At 42.2% G+C, this 16,762-nt stretch overlaps 1 protein-coding gene and 1 pseudogene across 1 annotated transcript in view; both read right to left on the reverse strand.

Annotated features, from left to right (window-relative positions):
- The window catches only part of smpd3 (sphingomyelin phosphodiesterase 3), a 37,630-nt gene extending 33,020 nt beyond the window's left edge, over positions 1 to 4,610 (reverse strand). The window contains exons 1-3 of the mRNA XM_042496693.1: positions 4,064 to 4,610; positions 2,543 to 2,794; positions 1,452 to 2,409 (exon numbers count right to left, since the gene is read on the reverse strand). Coding sequence (XP_042352627.1) covers positions 1,452 to 2,409; positions 2,543 to 2,794; positions 4,064 to 4,365 — 1,512 coding nt within the window. The 5' untranslated portion in view covers positions 4,366 to 4,610. The remainder of the gene's footprint in view (positions 1 to 1,451; positions 2,410 to 2,542; positions 2,795 to 4,063) is intronic.
- Positions 4,611 to 13,570: 8,960 nt separating this feature from the next.
- Positions 13,571 to 16,428, reverse strand: LOC121950066 (annotated as a pseudogene).
- Positions 16,429 to 16,762: the final 334 nt, after the last annotated feature.

Here is a 16,762-nt window from a genome sequence, read left to right on the forward strand (position 1 = left end):
GTTTGTGGGGCCTATCCATCTCCCCTCCCAAATGCCCTTTAAGCATACTTGCACTCTTTATTAAAGTGCACGTTGCATGTGAATGCACCCAGTGCCATCCGCCAGCGATGGTAACGCTAGTGGTTCTATCTGAGTGTGTTCTAATCTAATGGCATTCAGCCACATTCTGATTGGATGCAGTCGACGACTTTTGGTGTCAATCTCATACAGTAAAAGCAATGCCAGAGTGGTGCTTTTTGACAAGTTTGGAGTGGGATTGGGATGATAGAGCACAGCACGCACCACCAGAGCTCAGTCTCTGGTCTCTTGTTAGCGCTGCACACATACCATCATTTACTTTATACCCAATTTCAGGAAGCCTAATATACAGTAATATGAAATAAAATGTGTGTCTCTAAGAGTTCCTTTGATTAGTTGATGGTTGAGAGCATTGCACAAAAATGCTTCCTATGAGGATTTTAAGGGAGAGGGGGCAGACGAGTCAATCAAGGTGGACTGTGAGACATGTGGGTCTACTTGCAGTCTTAATAAGCAAGGAGAATCATTTTGTTCAACATTTTTTGCTTTCCCTCTCTGTCCATTGGAAGAATAAGCAGCTTGCATTGAGACACGTACCTGGCAGCTCACAGCCAGCCAGACTGTCAGGGGACCTTAGAGTGACCTCATAGGCAAGAAGGTGGTAAAACAGGGAGGTGAGGCCAGCTTGTACGCTGCAGTAACAGTCAGCAGGCAGCAGGGTGAGACTGTCAGCATGCAAGCTGTGATGGGATGTGTCCTCATCAGATCTGATACATGTAGGGACATGTATGAATACACACAAACAGATTGGCACACACATACAGATACCTGTTATCAGCACCAGGTCACATGAAGCAGATCCATTCCAGCCGGAACAGGATCCCATCCACATTCACATCCTGACAGTGACTGTGCAGAGCTGATTAACGCACTTACAGATTGTCAACACTCATCACAAGGAACACAAACACACAAATAAACAATGGGACATACTTCATACATACTGCTCACTCTGTGATCGACTGCACATTGTGTTTATGAGCTTTACACTGTGACCTGCTAATTTTATCTGCAAGATGAATTCTGTATGTTTTATCATTATAATAGGACTGCAAAAGAAGCATGAATCAAACTGTAGTGAAGTGCTGATGGCCATTCAGGTGCCGCAATTGCTTTGATCATTTGTGATATGAAGAATGACATTTTATCACCAAGGTTACCATTGTCTAAACACATAGTACAGGAGCTAAGGTAATGGTTGCCTATTTCCAGTTTTTATGCCAAATTACGATAACCATCCTCTGGCTTTCGTTCCATAGTGAACAGACAGATACAAGCCAGGCTCTTGGCAAGAAAGTAAATGAGCAAGTACCTAAAATGTCAAACAGTTTCTTTAAATATGATGAGAAAGTAGAGTAACATTTCTGACCAACCTTGGCAAACAGCGCCCCCTTGGCTGCCAGTGCATCCTCGCCCTTCCCGTTGGGGTAGCATTCAAAGCGAGCATCCAAGATAGGGTAGCGACTGGCTAGCATGAGCCCACTATTTAGGAATTTGAATCTTGAGCAGCAGCCTCTCCAGCCGTACTGGCCAACATCACTCAACACATGGGGAAAGTAGCGATGCAACTGCCGAAGCAGTCTAGTGGTCGATCCGTGGTCGAACACCTCCTGCAGAGCCAGGAAATCTAAGTTGGCAGGAAAAAAGGCAGAGATCTCATGATCAAATGTCTCATCTCCGTGGCGGCGTTTTCGTCCAGGGCGTTTAAAGATTGATGTGCGAGGGACGTGAGAGAGAGTATTGTTGGAAGATATTCCCATGCCACTTTCAGCACCATGGTACCGAGCGAGGGATTCCCTGGAGGCGGTCATGCTTCCTGTATCTCCCCCTGCTTGCTCCCCAGGCCGATGGTTCCCTGTTTCAGCCTCCTTGTCCTGTGGGTCCGGCTCTGGGGCGCTGATGCTGATTTGCACCCCTGAGGTGTGAAGTGGGCAGTCAGGGGATGGTTTTGTCTGGGTCCCTTCCCCATGCATGGGACAGTCATGTTGGCCTTGGCCATTTTTAGGCCCTGTGGAATGCATGGGGCAGTCTGGAGCCTCTCCTGAGGTGTGGACAGGACAGTCTGAGCTGCTGTTCATCCCTGCAGGGTGGAGGGGGCAGTCTGCTGTCGCGTCTCCTCCATCTGGGTGGAGGGGGCAGTCAGAGGGGCTCTGGTCTCCTGCAGAGGGGTGAACAGGGCAGTCAGTGGCACCTGAGGGGTGTATTGGGCACTCGGTGAGGGGTTCGGTTTCAGCGTCGGCTGGGCTGTTGGTGGTGTGTGTCTGGTCTGGCCGCTGGTCCAGAGAGGAGGTACGGCGAAAACCTGTGGCAAGACTGCTAAAGGATGCCGCGCTGATGGATGGAACAGAAAAAAAAGAAAGAACGAGTTAATAAATTATCTAAACTGATATAAACAGTTACATAAAATTATTTCACTACTGCTTAGACATCAGCAGATTGGAGCCTGAGAGCAGGCTCTTCTCACCTAATGGAGGTGTTGGTCGGCGAGTCGATGTAGATTTTAATCTGAGGCCGACTGGCACCATTGCGGATCCTCTTCCCCACCTCCCGGGCTCTCCTGTGTGTGTCTGAAAGGTTGTTGAACCTGGCCAGGGAATCGGGCAGCAGGCATACGTTGGCACTGCAGAAGCAGAAGCTTCTGCCCTGTGGCTTCCATTCCCAAATGCCAGCAGTCCCGGGCCCAGCCTGGCCCTGCTCCACCTGGTGTTTATCTGGTCTGCACAAGGTAAGCAATGAAATATTATATCAAATTTATCCGAAGCTCTGGAGTACACAAAAAGCTCTTTATAATGTATGAAAAGAATAATTTGATATTAAGAAATATGGTTATGTCTGTATGAGAACAGTAGTACCAATCTTATGCTAAATATGAAGGTAAAGCCTGCAGCCAATTAGCTTAGCAACAGTTCATAGGCATACACAGTGGGAAAATAAGCTTAAGAAGAGCAATTATAAGCACATCACATTGGTGCAAGGCTATCAAAAACAGAAAAGGTTATACCTGCAGATCTATTCCATGCTACAAAAGTTTAATAAAGACAATGTTTGGATCCTACATGGATGTTTGTCAGATCAAAATGATTAATTTTGGTGAATGTGCAGGTGTTACTTTTCTTCATGATATAAAACCAGAAACAAAAACTTCATATGGTTGTAAAGATAAAGTACAGGTTGCAAGTACAGGTAACACTCAGGTTGCAGCCAGTATGTGGTGCAGATGCACTCACTGAAGTTGTCCCTCACGGAAGCCTTACAGTTAAGATGGTGGCAAAGATATCAAGAATGGGTGTTTATTCATCTTGTATCTTGCCCAGCCTAACAGAATCTGAACATATCAGGCATGGAAATAATCTGCAGATGCTCTGGTTCAAAATAAAACCAAGCTTCTCCATGTTTTTTAGACGAGACAAAGAAAAAAATGCAAGCGATATGATTTGTTGTTTCAACATCTGTCTGTGTTGTTAATGTACTAACTTGCTAACTGGCATCTTGAATCCATACTATCAATTTTCCAGTTTCTCTTTTTGAAAGACGATTACAGAAAATTATTTTCTCTTATGCAGGTGCAGAATTTAGGTGCTGGTTGACTGTTGGTTGACTTGGTCTTTGCGGTGTGTTCATGTGTAACTTTTTGCCTGAGGCACAGGCAACATTAGGCAACAAAACAGTCAGCCTTCAGTGGTGCTAGTTGCTTTATGGGGGTTCGGTGTGTCTGGGTCTTTATGCAAAAGACTACATGGAGAATGGATAGGTAACGAAACTCTGGATAAGTCAGAAGGTTTAATGGCCGTGCCAAAAAAACTAGCACTAGCAAGACCAGAGGCATGAGACAGATTTACTCAGTCATTTGTTATATGACATGAAAACAAGAAGTTGTATATATATATATATATATATATATATATATATATATATATATATATATATATATATATATATATATAGTATATAAAGCCTGCGCTGCTTAGCCAAGGTCCACACTGACCTGCGGTATGTGTACAGGTAGGGCTGGCGGACCACCTGCAGGGGAGCCCAGATGATGAAGCCCAGCAGTGCAAAGGGCAAGGAGGCGAGGAGGAGGAGTAGGTACAGGGGTGCGGAGATCAGGACACACAGGGTGAGGAAGGAGCAGGGGTCCTGGGAGCGTTGGTGCTTTTCCAGTGAGGTGGCCACGCAGGAGGCCAGGAGGCGGTCCAGGAGCCAATAGCAGGGGAACACCAGGCTCCATGACAAGCCATCCAGGAAGTGCAGACAGGCACTGGAGTAAGGGGTGGTGTGGAGGACCATCTCTTTCCTTCTTTCTCTATCTCTCTTTCTCTCTGTCACTTTCTCCTCACCTTGCACGCTACACCCACACACACTCTTTAAATAAGTGAACACAAATCTGTTCTACAGAAAACAGAAGTAAATCAAAAAATAAACCAGACTCAAACACAGACCCTCCCCCCTCTTTGGAGAGAGCTACACTACATGGTTTGGGTGATTTTTATTGTCATAGGCAAGCTAGTCTCAGTATCACTACGCCTCCCTCAGCAATTACACCCTCTACAGAGGGGGCCAAGGAGCACGGTCTGAAAGCAGGGGGTTTCCATGATGAGAACTTTTCCGTTGATGATGGATCTACAATTTGGAGAACTCCGACAACCTTGGGAGGGGGCGGCCATTAAACATCCTCAGGACCTGGAGAAAGTAAACTGATCAATAGAAGAATAGAGGAAGGAAACAGGGAAAGGGAGGGGGAGGGGGAGGGAGCAGGGGCAGGAAAAAGAGGCAGGAGATCAGTGTTTGACTCGCTCTGATGTCAGCATGCTGGAGGCAAAATGAACCTTGTACATTTTTTTATGTTTGTGAATGTATAATGCATGTGCTGTGTGTTCCCATAGGCCCTTGTATGCTCATAGGCAGAAATAACAGGATTAGTCTGTTTTTGTAATATTTTTGTAGGCATCCAGGTTTCCAGCACTGCTCTGGCCTAGTCCAGCCTTTATAGTATTAAAACAAATTATATCCAGATCAAGAGAAATAAAATACATTACAATGAATCTACTGAGTAAAAGAAGCATTATTAAAAGCCAGCATGTATTCTACAGCGATGCAATGGATGCCTTAAAACTGCTTTAGATGGCAAAATCTGCATGCTGACTATTTCGACTTCAAATGTTAGACTTAGCAAATGTGGGCAAATGCCGAATGTGTCGTGAAAAAGATTAAAAGAACAACTGCATAAAGAAATTGCAAATGCAAGACAAGCAATTTCGTAAAGCAACAAACATACAAGAAGCTTTTTAGTTTTTAATGTGACACAACAGAATGGAATGGAGCACTCTTCATTTTTTATTTCTCTTTTTGGTTAAGTTTTCTGTCATGTAGGCTTCAGATATCAGAACAACCAGCTCATTTTCACTCCCAACTCATCAAATATCTATGCAAGATCTGTGATTTCAGCATGCAAAAAGGCACATTTCATATTGGTATGTGTCAGTTTGAAATGTTGCTGGTTAATATGTAATAAAAGGAGCTGGAAGGTCCCTACAGGGTGGGCAGAGGAGCTATCCCCCTTAATACTCATGTCAGCTTTCAGTTTCTAATAATACATGAATCCAGCTATCTTCTCATATTCTGTGAAATGATCACAGTACACAAACATTTGTAGTAAAAAACAGCTGGCAGAACTAGCAAACTATTGGGTTGAAAGGTTTGATCAGTAACTTAGGTAGTGTCACGGAGGATAATATTTAATGTTACATTAGAAGAACTGAATGTCTTCATACAAAGCCTGGACTATCATTGTTAATAACTGTAAATAAACAGCTAGATGAATGTAGTGATGTCAGCTATGATGTCAATATTGAAGTTCAACTGACTTAAGCACAAAATAAATTATATAGTCTTCTACACTTCAGACATTTCTGAATAATTACTTTATTCATCAAAGGTAAATATTTATAGAAGCAATACGGATGACAATCAAAATGATACTGCAATGAACAGTGAGCCAACTGTTTCAAAGATCTGATATTCTTTTTACCTGCAGATGACTTAACTAAATTCCTTAACCAACCAAGTGTAATACCAACACAAGCCACAGTGGGAAGAATCAATCCCACCACCGTGAATAAAAAATGAAACCATTTATGTCAACAACCTAGGGTTTATAGAGACACACAGAGAGTGTTGACCTCAGTGTAACTATCCCACACAGGGACCACCAGCGGGACAGCATCACATCTACAGCACCGCAAAACCACCCCATCATCCATCATACTACACAGCCAGCACTCAGCATATGTTGTTCACATGTTATGCCAACACGTGTTACATGCACATCCTGTATTTAAACAAGCAGTGGGTAAAGACAATATCTGCAACTAAACTGGTGAGCAATTATATTCACACAACTGTCAAATAATATGATTGGGATGTTACATCATTATTACTATGTTTTGAGTCTGTCAGATGAAGACTATATTATTCTTCATCTGACTGATTAAAAAACAGAATAAAGCCTGTAAAGGTTAAAGAACAAGATAAAAATGTTACACCTAATGACATGGACCAAATGAAAAAGAGGGAGGCCACATGGTCTGTCACGTTCATTTGCATCCAGGGTCTGTTCTTTCCAACACATGCTTATCTCAGATCATCACATAAAGCCACTTTGTCAGTGGACTTCCATGTCTACATATAAAGGTCCACTGAGGTGAAGCAGTTTAACTATTTAAAATATCAGCACTGTTCATTGTAGACTGACTGCATTTCTCATCTTCCTTACATGTCAATACAAGGCCAACATGACTGAGCAGTGCTGGAAGCTGGCCAGTGAAGAGGAGAGACAACCTTTGGTTATAGTACAGGTTTTGCTAATTTTATTGTGTTAGTTTTCTAGCCTGGTAAGACCATTCTGATGGAGTGAGCTTAACACTTTGTTTCACTCTGTATCAGCCTGGACTTTCTAATGCCCAAAACACTTTGCAGAAATTACAATATGGTTTGGGACAATCAGAAATTGTCGAATACCGTAAAAATCCAGACCCCACAACCCACCTTATACATCTGTGCAATTAACTGTAAAGAAATGCTGCTAAATGCTGCACCTGCTGCGTCAGCATGATGTGTGGACAGTGGGCATCAGTTGAGAATGTGGGCTGACCGAACCTGTTGGGTTCCGCATAATTCGTCTGCTTTCCAGCACTGTCTGGTTGAAACGCTGCCAGTAATAAGGTTATATAAGGAGTGCAAGGGTGGCTCTAGGCCTGGCAGGAGGGGCGGTGGATGGATCCAACAAACTCGGACTTTCATGTGGGATTCCCTTGCTCACTTCCTGTCTGAATGTGATGTTTTTTTCTGTACACATTTCCAAGCGCTCTATTTGCCTAAACCTAACCATCCGTGCTTTTGTTGACATCCCAGCGTTTGTTGCCATGTGCTGTTGTTGCCTAAATGTAACCACGTCCTGCCTAATCCCACCATGAGCTTGTTTCAATGTCATGATAGCTGCACCCCAGAACGTCAAAAGCTGATGCAGAGGGATACCTAGAGCATAATATATAAAGGTGGAAACCTACTGCAAAGTGGTTGTATGTGATGACTTGAGATGAGACCTTATTTGTGGGTGACAACATAGGGAACCAGTCAGGGACTGCATTGTAGTTACTGTCATAACCATTACCATTAGTAGCGTAAATACAGCAGTAAGTGAAAATTTGGCACAAAAAGAGTCATTAACAATTAAACAAGAATAGGAGTATGCACTAGTATACTCAGTGGAAAAGTCACTTCTGACTGGATTTGGTAAAAACATGATATACTAACTATATCTGTTGGTGATGAAGAAGATGTTTCCTGGTAGTAAGAATAAGAAGTGGTGCGAATATTACTGGCAACTCCGGTGCGTCACAAAAACTTCATGGGGATTGGTGTCGAGGAAGTACAGATGAAGAGAACAAACAGATGGTAAATATGAATAAAATTGTATTTTTTAGATCTACTGTTATTGTCTAATGTAACAACTGTTTATGTAGTTAGAGCAGGGGTGGGCACATAAGAAACAGAAAATATTGTGGAGGGCCGCGCCAAAAGGCTGAACTCAATTCTGCATAATATTAATTGTATTTCTTTATAAAAAGCAGTAAATAGCATTGTTTTGACAAGCTGGCAAGAGTATATGTTAAAGTTAAGCAATGAAAAAGTGAGGTTGCCTTACAAAAAAATGTAATTTATTCACTCAAATTTCTCAAAACAATGGTAGACAAAATGTTAACATTTTTTACTATTTGTGACTCATATTAGTGAACATTTTCAGTCACATTCACTCCAAAACACATTTTGAGTTTCATATACTGTTGGAAAGTTGTGTAAAGGTTCTGAGCATTTTATAGACATCACAATATTGTCTTTGTGCGCCAAACATTAAGCAAGATACAACATATTGAACTGTCACTGAACTGTGATTTTGAGAAAAAGGCTTCCAGATAAAGTGTCCCAGTTCACTGCTATCTGGTGCCTTAACATGCCTACATTTGTGGTATAACTACCTCATTTGGTGTTTTTAAGTTCTTTTTTCTTGTTCAGTGAGAGAAATCTAATCTCTGCTGGGCTTTAACGAGTGCATCAAAGTCAGGTTGAATGTCTGAAGTGGAGATGCGAAGCACAGCTGACAGATGATCATCAGTGAGAGAGGATCTATACCTGGATTTTGCAAATTTCGTCATTGAAAATGTTTGTTCACAAATGTAGGTAGAGCCAAAGAGAACAAACATCTTCTGAGCATGTCTCCTAATGTTTGGAAAGTTCTCCTCCTTGAGAGAAGAGTAGAAATCCAGCAGAGATCCTGACTTAAAGTGCTCTGCCAGTCCTACATCAGACTGCAGGTCAATGAGTTCCAGCTGAACATCACTGGGTGCATCATCCACACTGCAGGTAAAGGGAGAGGAAATCATGTGCATTTTATCCTCCATTGTTCTGAGATCCTCAAATTGCCTTGAAAACTCACCATGCAATGCTCCTAACATGGATGAGTACCTGCAGAGGTTATCAGCTGATGGTGTGACTTCTTTCAGGGTTTGCATGTGAGTGAGAGTGTTGCTCAGCAGTTGTCTTGAAAGAAACTGTATCTTTCTCATGAAAGCCTTCACCAGGCTGTGCATTTCATGAACAAAAAGGCCCTTGCCTTGCAGCTTGGTGTTCAGTTCGTTCATCAGTGTAGTCACATCAACACCAAATGCAAAATCTGCCATCCAGTCCTCATCTGAAAGCTCTGGGATGTCTTTGCCTTTCGTTTCACAAAACTCTCGAATTTGTTCTTTCAGGTCCCAGACTCTTTTTAGCACTTTGCCCAGGCTGAGCCATCTGGCAGAAGTGTGGTAGCCAATGTCACTATGTTCACTTTCATGCTCCTCCAGAAGTGTTACAAACTGTCTGTGTTTCAGTGCCTGCACCCTGATGAAGTTTACTATTTTGGTAACAACATCAATAACATAGTTCATTTTTAGCACTGATTTGCACAACACATGTTGGTTTATAATACAATGTAAAAATACCAATTTCTGATCTGGGTCAATTTCAGTCATTTTATTCTGCATATGTTTTAAAAGTCCGACATTTTTTCCTGTAAGATTTGGTCCCATTTCAGTCCCAACGTGTCCATACACGCATTTACCTCCATGAAGAGATCGCTCCCTGTCATCGTCCCTTTTAACGACCACATTGCTGCCAGCCCCTCCGTAATCTTGAAGTCCGGCGTTATCCCACGGACAAATACGAGTAGCTGGGCTGTGTTGCAGACATCACAGCTCTCGTCCAAAGCCAAGGAGAAAAGGTCCGAACTTGGCACTTCACGTTGCAGCTGTAGCTCCAGATTCCCCGCAATGTCCTCGATCCTTCTCGTCACGGTTCGCCTGGACAGCGGGACTTGCTCAAATGCTGCTTTTTTTTCAGGGCATATTAGTGCTGCAGAGTCTACCAAGCACTCTTTCACAAACTCCCCCTCCAAGAATGGCTTGCTGTCTTTGGCTATTTTGTGGGATATCACAAAGCTGGTCTTGGTTGCTGCATCCCTGGATGTATGAAGTTTGGTAAAAAAGCCTTGCTGCGTTTGCAGCTTAGCTAGCAAAGCTTCCGATGTTCACGCTCTTTCAGCATCAGTCAAGTTTTTATATTTCTCCGCATGTTTCGTCTGGTAATGCTGACTCAAATTGTAGTCCTTAAACACGGCGGTCTGCTCCCTGCAAACTAAACACACAGCTTTACCTCCAACTTCAGTAAATAAATACTTAGCCATCCAATTTTTGTTGCATCTACCTTTCTTTTTTTAGCCTGAGCGGACATTTTTGAGGGCTAAAGTCGTCTTGTGATAACATTCAATCACACGCATGTCTTGATATACGTATAACGTCATTATGTACTTGAATAAAAAAAAAAAAACAACAACTTCAGAATAAAAGCAGTGCAGCTTTAGTCCATGAATGAGGTGAAATTAGAAAGTATGTTTATTTTGTAATTTCCAATTAACCTTACACGGGCGGTCAGAGTCAACCAAAGGTATGTGGCCCGGGCCGTACAATGCCCAGGTCTGTCATACGGGCCAGTCAGGGTTATCCGGCGGGCCGGAAGTGGCCCGTGGGCCGTATGATGCCCAGGTCTGAGTTAGAGGCTAGTACTAAGATCAGGATTGGCTGAGTTTGTCAGAGTGAGTACTAGATTACTGAAAGTGTTTGGGGTGGCAGAGTGTCCAGACCGATCCAGAGAGAGAAACACAATGTTGAGCTTATGTTATCAGGATGGTCTTACCAGGCTATTAAATCCCATGACCCACAACATTGAAAGGTATTCACTTATCAACAAGCCTTTTTTCCTCAGATTCTGTGAAGAATTTCCTGTTTGGAATTGCAGATGTCATCAACAAGCCAAGCCAGAAAAACCCTTCAATCACAGCTGATATATCAGCAAGCACAAACTGTCACTTTTAGTGTTATCAGGGAAATACAGCAGTGCATAATTCATACCCAAACATGCAGGCTTATAAGGAGAGAAGGAAATACACAGCGACAGCAAAAGATCCCACAGAATGTTAGCAGACACAAGCGCACACACACACACACACACACACACACACACACACACACACACACACACACACACATACACACACACTTTCAGGCACAGATATGCTAAACATATACCAGTCCAAAGACAGATGCATGCAGATACAGACATAGAAGAGTTTACAGTGAGTCAGCTTTGTGCCATAGAGAAATTCTTCATTGCACTGTATGATTCTGAAGAGCTCAAGTCTGCTAATTAGAGCAACTGTTTCTGGTCTCCTGCTGCTGCAGAGGTTTCACCAGAGGAACAATGTTGACTAATGGAGACAAACACTGTGTCTGCATCTGCCTCCTGTTGAGGACAACTCAAATTTAAACTTACTCCCCTGGGATCACTGACAGTGCTCTTCTTTCACTTAAGAATTTCTTATGAAACAAGTGCCTTACAACAGACTGCAGGCCATAGATGTAGTTAAGGCCATGACCCTCCAAGCTGATAGTCAGCTGTTGGTCATAGTATGGCTTTCGGTTAGCATCCATCGTCATAGTCCTACACCGTGATCTGTAGACAACTTTTTTTCAACTGATTCTACATGTCAAATCGCTGTCGGTGATGGCAGAGCCTGTAGGAAAATGAAATCACTTTGACTGGCCGTTCAGCCCAGCACACAAGAAGAGGGATAGAAGGGAGGAATGTAACAAAGGGTTAAAGTCAAGATGAGTAGGAAAAAACTTTACAATATTAACTTTTAGATTATTCTTAAGCTATTGAGCTTTTTAGCAGAAACGTTTCCTGATGGTTTGTGTTGTTCGTAAAAATCCATTGTTATTTTAGATTGTGTTATTTATGTGCTAACTGGCTAACTAGCACCATGGCGGTCTTCTGGTTTACCATTTTGAATGACGATTACAGACGAATGCTGCCATGGGGGGATTTTTCCTCTCATACAGGCACAGGAGGTACGTGCTGGTTTGCTGTTAGTTTGGTGTTTATGTGCAACTTTTTGACTGAGACACTGCAACATGAAGCAATGTGTCAGGGGGCTTTTGTTTTAGGTAGATTGCTGATGTCGGTTTGTGGTGTCTGGGCCTTTAGATGTCAACTGGCCAACTTGTGTCATTTTTATTGATATATTTATATTATAAACAGTATATATTTATTGTGTGTATTGCCTCAACCGCAATTCCTTGGCTCCTTTATGGTATGGGTCAGAATGGTGTAAATTATACCTTCAAGTCACCAAGGCCTTAATGGCAGCTGACTTTACTATGATGTGAATTTTTGGACCCAATGAAACTACTGTCATTGTTATGTACTGTGAGAACCCTGCCCTCTTGTGGCTTTTGTGAGTAATTCATCGTTGTCTTTCTTTAATTTCTGCTGTTGTTTCTATTGATTGTTTAAATCATGTGACTTAGATAGGCGATAGTTCAGTCATTCCAATCAGGAAATCCAGTTCTTTTCTATTCCATTTGTTGTTGTGTCCAGGAAAGCAAGTCAAGTCAAGTCAAGTCAATTTTATTTATGGAGCCCATTATCACAAAACATGGTTTGCCTCAGAGGGTTTTACAGGGTATGACATCCCTCTGCCCTTAGACCCTCACATCACCCAAGGAAAGGGGTGAGGGGGAGAGAGGGGGAGAGAGGCACAGCAATAATGGAAACAGACGCATGTCATATGACAATAATGATAGGAGTGAAATTATCGAATGCACTCTATGATGATATTGTGAGTGCTGATAAGAGTGTCATGCATATATTGATAGGGAGGTGTCCAAAGGCATGATCACGGCATTGGCGTAACCAGGACCAAGACCACGATCAGGGTGAGCGGGGGGTACAGTATCAGTGCAGCCACAGTACGAGCACAACCAAAGGCAGGGTCACAGCGCCAGCACAGATATCACCACGATCAGGCACAGCCAGGGTTGCGGCCAGGATCCAGAAAAACAAGGGGAGGAAACAAGGGAGCAGGAATGCTCCGGAGAAGCAACGGGATTAGCGTGGTGCAGTTCAACAGATCCAAGGTGGTGAGCAGTAAAAAGGATAAGCACTCAATGAGGATCCTAGAGTCACTGATCAGCAATTCCGACTTAAATATGAATGCCAGAGAGCAGTAATAGAAAAGAAAGAAAGAGAGAGGAAGCAGAGCCAGAGTGGCAGGTCTGAACGGACTCAAAACCACCCCCGCCGGATTGGGCCAAAAGCTCTGCCACCTCCCCCTCCTCCCTGTCACACGGACGGGGATTTGAACTGAGCACAAGACACTTGTGCTCCAGGAATATACACACTAACAAAACTAGGGTCACTAATCAGCTATTATGGCTTAAATATAAAGGTCAGAGAGCAGTGTTAGTCCCACTGCTCTCTGACCCCCATAGAAAGTCCCCCAGCAGGTTAAACCTATGTCAGCCTAACTATGGGCTGGTCTGGGCAACCTGAGCCAGCCCTAATTATAAACTTTATCAAAGAGGAAGGTCTTCAGTCTACCCTTAAAAGTTGAAACAGTGTCTGCCTCCCTAACCAAAACTGGAAGATGGTTCCATAAGAGAGGAGCCTGGTAGCTGAAGGCTCTGGTTCCTATCTGCATTTGGAAACACTGGGAACCACAAGTAATCCTGCATTTTCAGAGCACAGTGATTTTGTAGTTGTGATTTTGTTTTGATTTTTTCAGAGCTTTGTAAGTAAGGAGGAGGATTTTAAATTCAGTCCTGGATTTTACAGGGAGCCAGTGAAACAAAGCTAAAACAGGAGAAATATGGTCCCTTTTCTTGCTTCCCGTTAGAACTCTAGCAGCAGCGTTCTGCACCAGTTGGAGAGACCTAAGTGATTTCTTGGGGCAACCGAATAAAAGGGAATTACAGTAATCCAGCCTAAAGGTGACAAATGCATGTACTAATTTTTCAGCATCTGTCTGGGATAGGATATGTCTAATTTTTGCGATGTTACGCAAGTGAAAGAAAGCTGTCCTTGAAGTTTGTTTTATATGGGAGGCAAAAGATAAATCTTGATCAAATAAAACTCAGAGGTTCCTTACAGATGTGCTAGAGGCCAAGGTAAAGCCATCTAGAGAAATTACATTGTTTCTCTAGATGACAAAGAGAGTTTCATTGGTGTTTGGGGCCAAGAGCAATAACTTCAGTTTTGTCTGAATTCAACATCAAGAAATTACGGCTCATCCAGGCTTTTATGTCCTTAAGACATGTTTGAAGTCTAGATAGCTGATCAGTTTCATCTGTTTTCATAAATAGATACAACTGCATATCGTCAGCACAACAATGAAAATTTATAGTGTTTTCTAATAATGTTGCCTTGACGAAACATATTTAAAGTAAAAAGGGATTGGTCCAAGCACAGAACCTTGTGGCACTCTGAAGCAGACTGTAGTATGCGTGGAGGATTGATCATTGATGTGAACAAATTGGGAACGATCTGATAAGTAAGATTTAAACCAGGTTAGTGCTGTTCCTTGAAGGCCAATTAACTGTTCTATTCTGTGCAGCAAGATTTGATGCTCAATGATGTCATAAGCAAAGGGTTAAAACAGAGACCAGACCTGAATCAGAAGCAATCAATAAGTTGTTGTTAACTTTTACTAGTGCCGTCTCTGTACTATGATGAAGTCTAAAACCTGACTGAAAGTCCTCGAATAAACTATTACCTTGGAGAAAGTCACAGAGTTGATGAGCAACCACTCTCTCAAGGATTTTAGAAATAAAAGGGAGATTAGATATCGGTCTATAGTTAGCTAAAATCTCAGGATCGAGAGTGGGCTTCTTTAGAAAAGGTTTAATAATAGCTACTTTAAAGGACTGTGGTACATAGCCCGTTAATAAAGATGCATTGATTATATCTAATAAAGAATTGTCTAATAAGGGTAGAGCTTCCTTAAGTAGCTTAGTTGGGATGGGATCTAGCAGGCATGTTGATGGCTTAGATGCAGAAATCAGAGTAGAGAGTCTGCGAAGGTCAATGGGGGAAAAACGGTTCAAATAAATTCCAGGCCTTGCTGCCATATCCAAGCTAAGGGCAAGAGGTGATGAATTCTATCTTGAATAATTATAATTTCATCATTAAAGAAACTCATAAAGTCATCACTGCTTAGGGCCGAAGGAATACAAGGCTCTATAGAGCTGTGACTCTGAGTCAGCTTGGCTACAGTATTAAAAAAAACCTGGGATTGGTTTTATTTTCCTCAATTAATGATGAGTAATAGTTTGTTCTGGCATGGTGGAGGGCCTTCTTATACATTTTAAGACTATCCAGCCAGACTGAACGGGACTCTCCAAGGTTGGTTGAACGCCAATTTCTTTCAAATTTTTGCGGTGTTAGTTTCAGTTTGCAGATCTGGGGGTTAAACCATGGGGCTAATTTTCTTTGTTTCAAGCACTGCTTGTAAGTTCAATTTACATTCTATATTTTATTGATATGTCATGTAACATAATTTGGTTTACACGTGAATGCTGCTGAAGTTAAGGTAGCTATGAGTAGCTACGACATTTTCTGTTGTGACAGCTTTATGATAGTTTTCTTGCTACATGTGTAAGCAGTCATTTTCTGCTGGTGAATTTTATGTACATCATTTTCAAGATATTTACAAGTTATGTACAGCATATAGTGCATCATTTGACTGTGGTATTTTTGTATTATAATGACTTGGGGGTCGTTTGCATTATTTTATGTCTGTGCATATATTTTGTAATTTAAACAGCATGCACTAATTGGTGCTATTTTTCTGTATTATTTCAGTTTTACAACAAGCCCTTTTGTGAGAATAACGACAGCAGTAAAGAGCATTCAACTTTACTCCAGCCTCTGACTTTCTCTTGAAGCTTGGTAGCTATCTGTCAATTTAGTTACAGACACACACATTGAGGACAGAATAGTCATAGTTATGCCAGACAAAGAGAGAGAGGAGAGCTGGTATCAGGGTGAGGCTGACCCGACTTGGACTGGGAGCTGTTCCTCTACCAAGCCTTCTTCTGTCTAATGTCCACTCGCAGGAGAATAAAGTGGATGAAATGAAATTAAATCTCATTCAGTAACAGTTTTTCAACACTATGGCCCCTTCTGCTGAAGCACGACTTTTCTACTTATCATCATCTGGGAAAAGCTGGGTGGTGCTTGGACTGAATGCAGTAGACCGGAAAAGGTTCTCCGCCGACAGTATACGCTAACAAGCCAGTCAGACCATAAGAGAAACGAAACTGAAAGTGTGGATGAAAAGAGGGAGGAGAGCTGTTACTGTATCATGGTGAGGCTGGCCTGACTTGGAGCGGGAGCTATTCCTCTACCAAGCTGAGCCATACGGACTTAAGACTAATGCAAGTTCAAAAAATGCACTGCAGGAATTGAACAATGCCATCAGCAGCAACATCACCAAGCAACCTGATGGAATCTTCATAGTAGCTGCTGATTTTAATTGACTTATCCTTCAACTCCAAAGATGTAGCAGGATAAGGATAAGGATAGGAGAAACTTATTTCCTAACTACATTTAGTAAAAATTCCATCTTATCTTAGGATAGGAATTTAGCTATCACACAACCATCCTAGTTTAGGAATTTTCCAAGTTAGGAATCAAGTTAGTCATAAGTCATAACAATTAGCTGGATAATATGTTGAATAGCTGAGATAAACCT

The sequence above is a fragment of the Plectropomus leopardus genome, chromosome 11, assembly GCF_008729295.1.
Source record: "Plectropomus leopardus isolate mb chromosome 11, YSFRI_Pleo_2.0, whole genome shotgun sequence".
NCBI lineage: Eukaryota > Metazoa > Chordata > Actinopteri > Perciformes > Serranidae > Plectropomus > Plectropomus leopardus.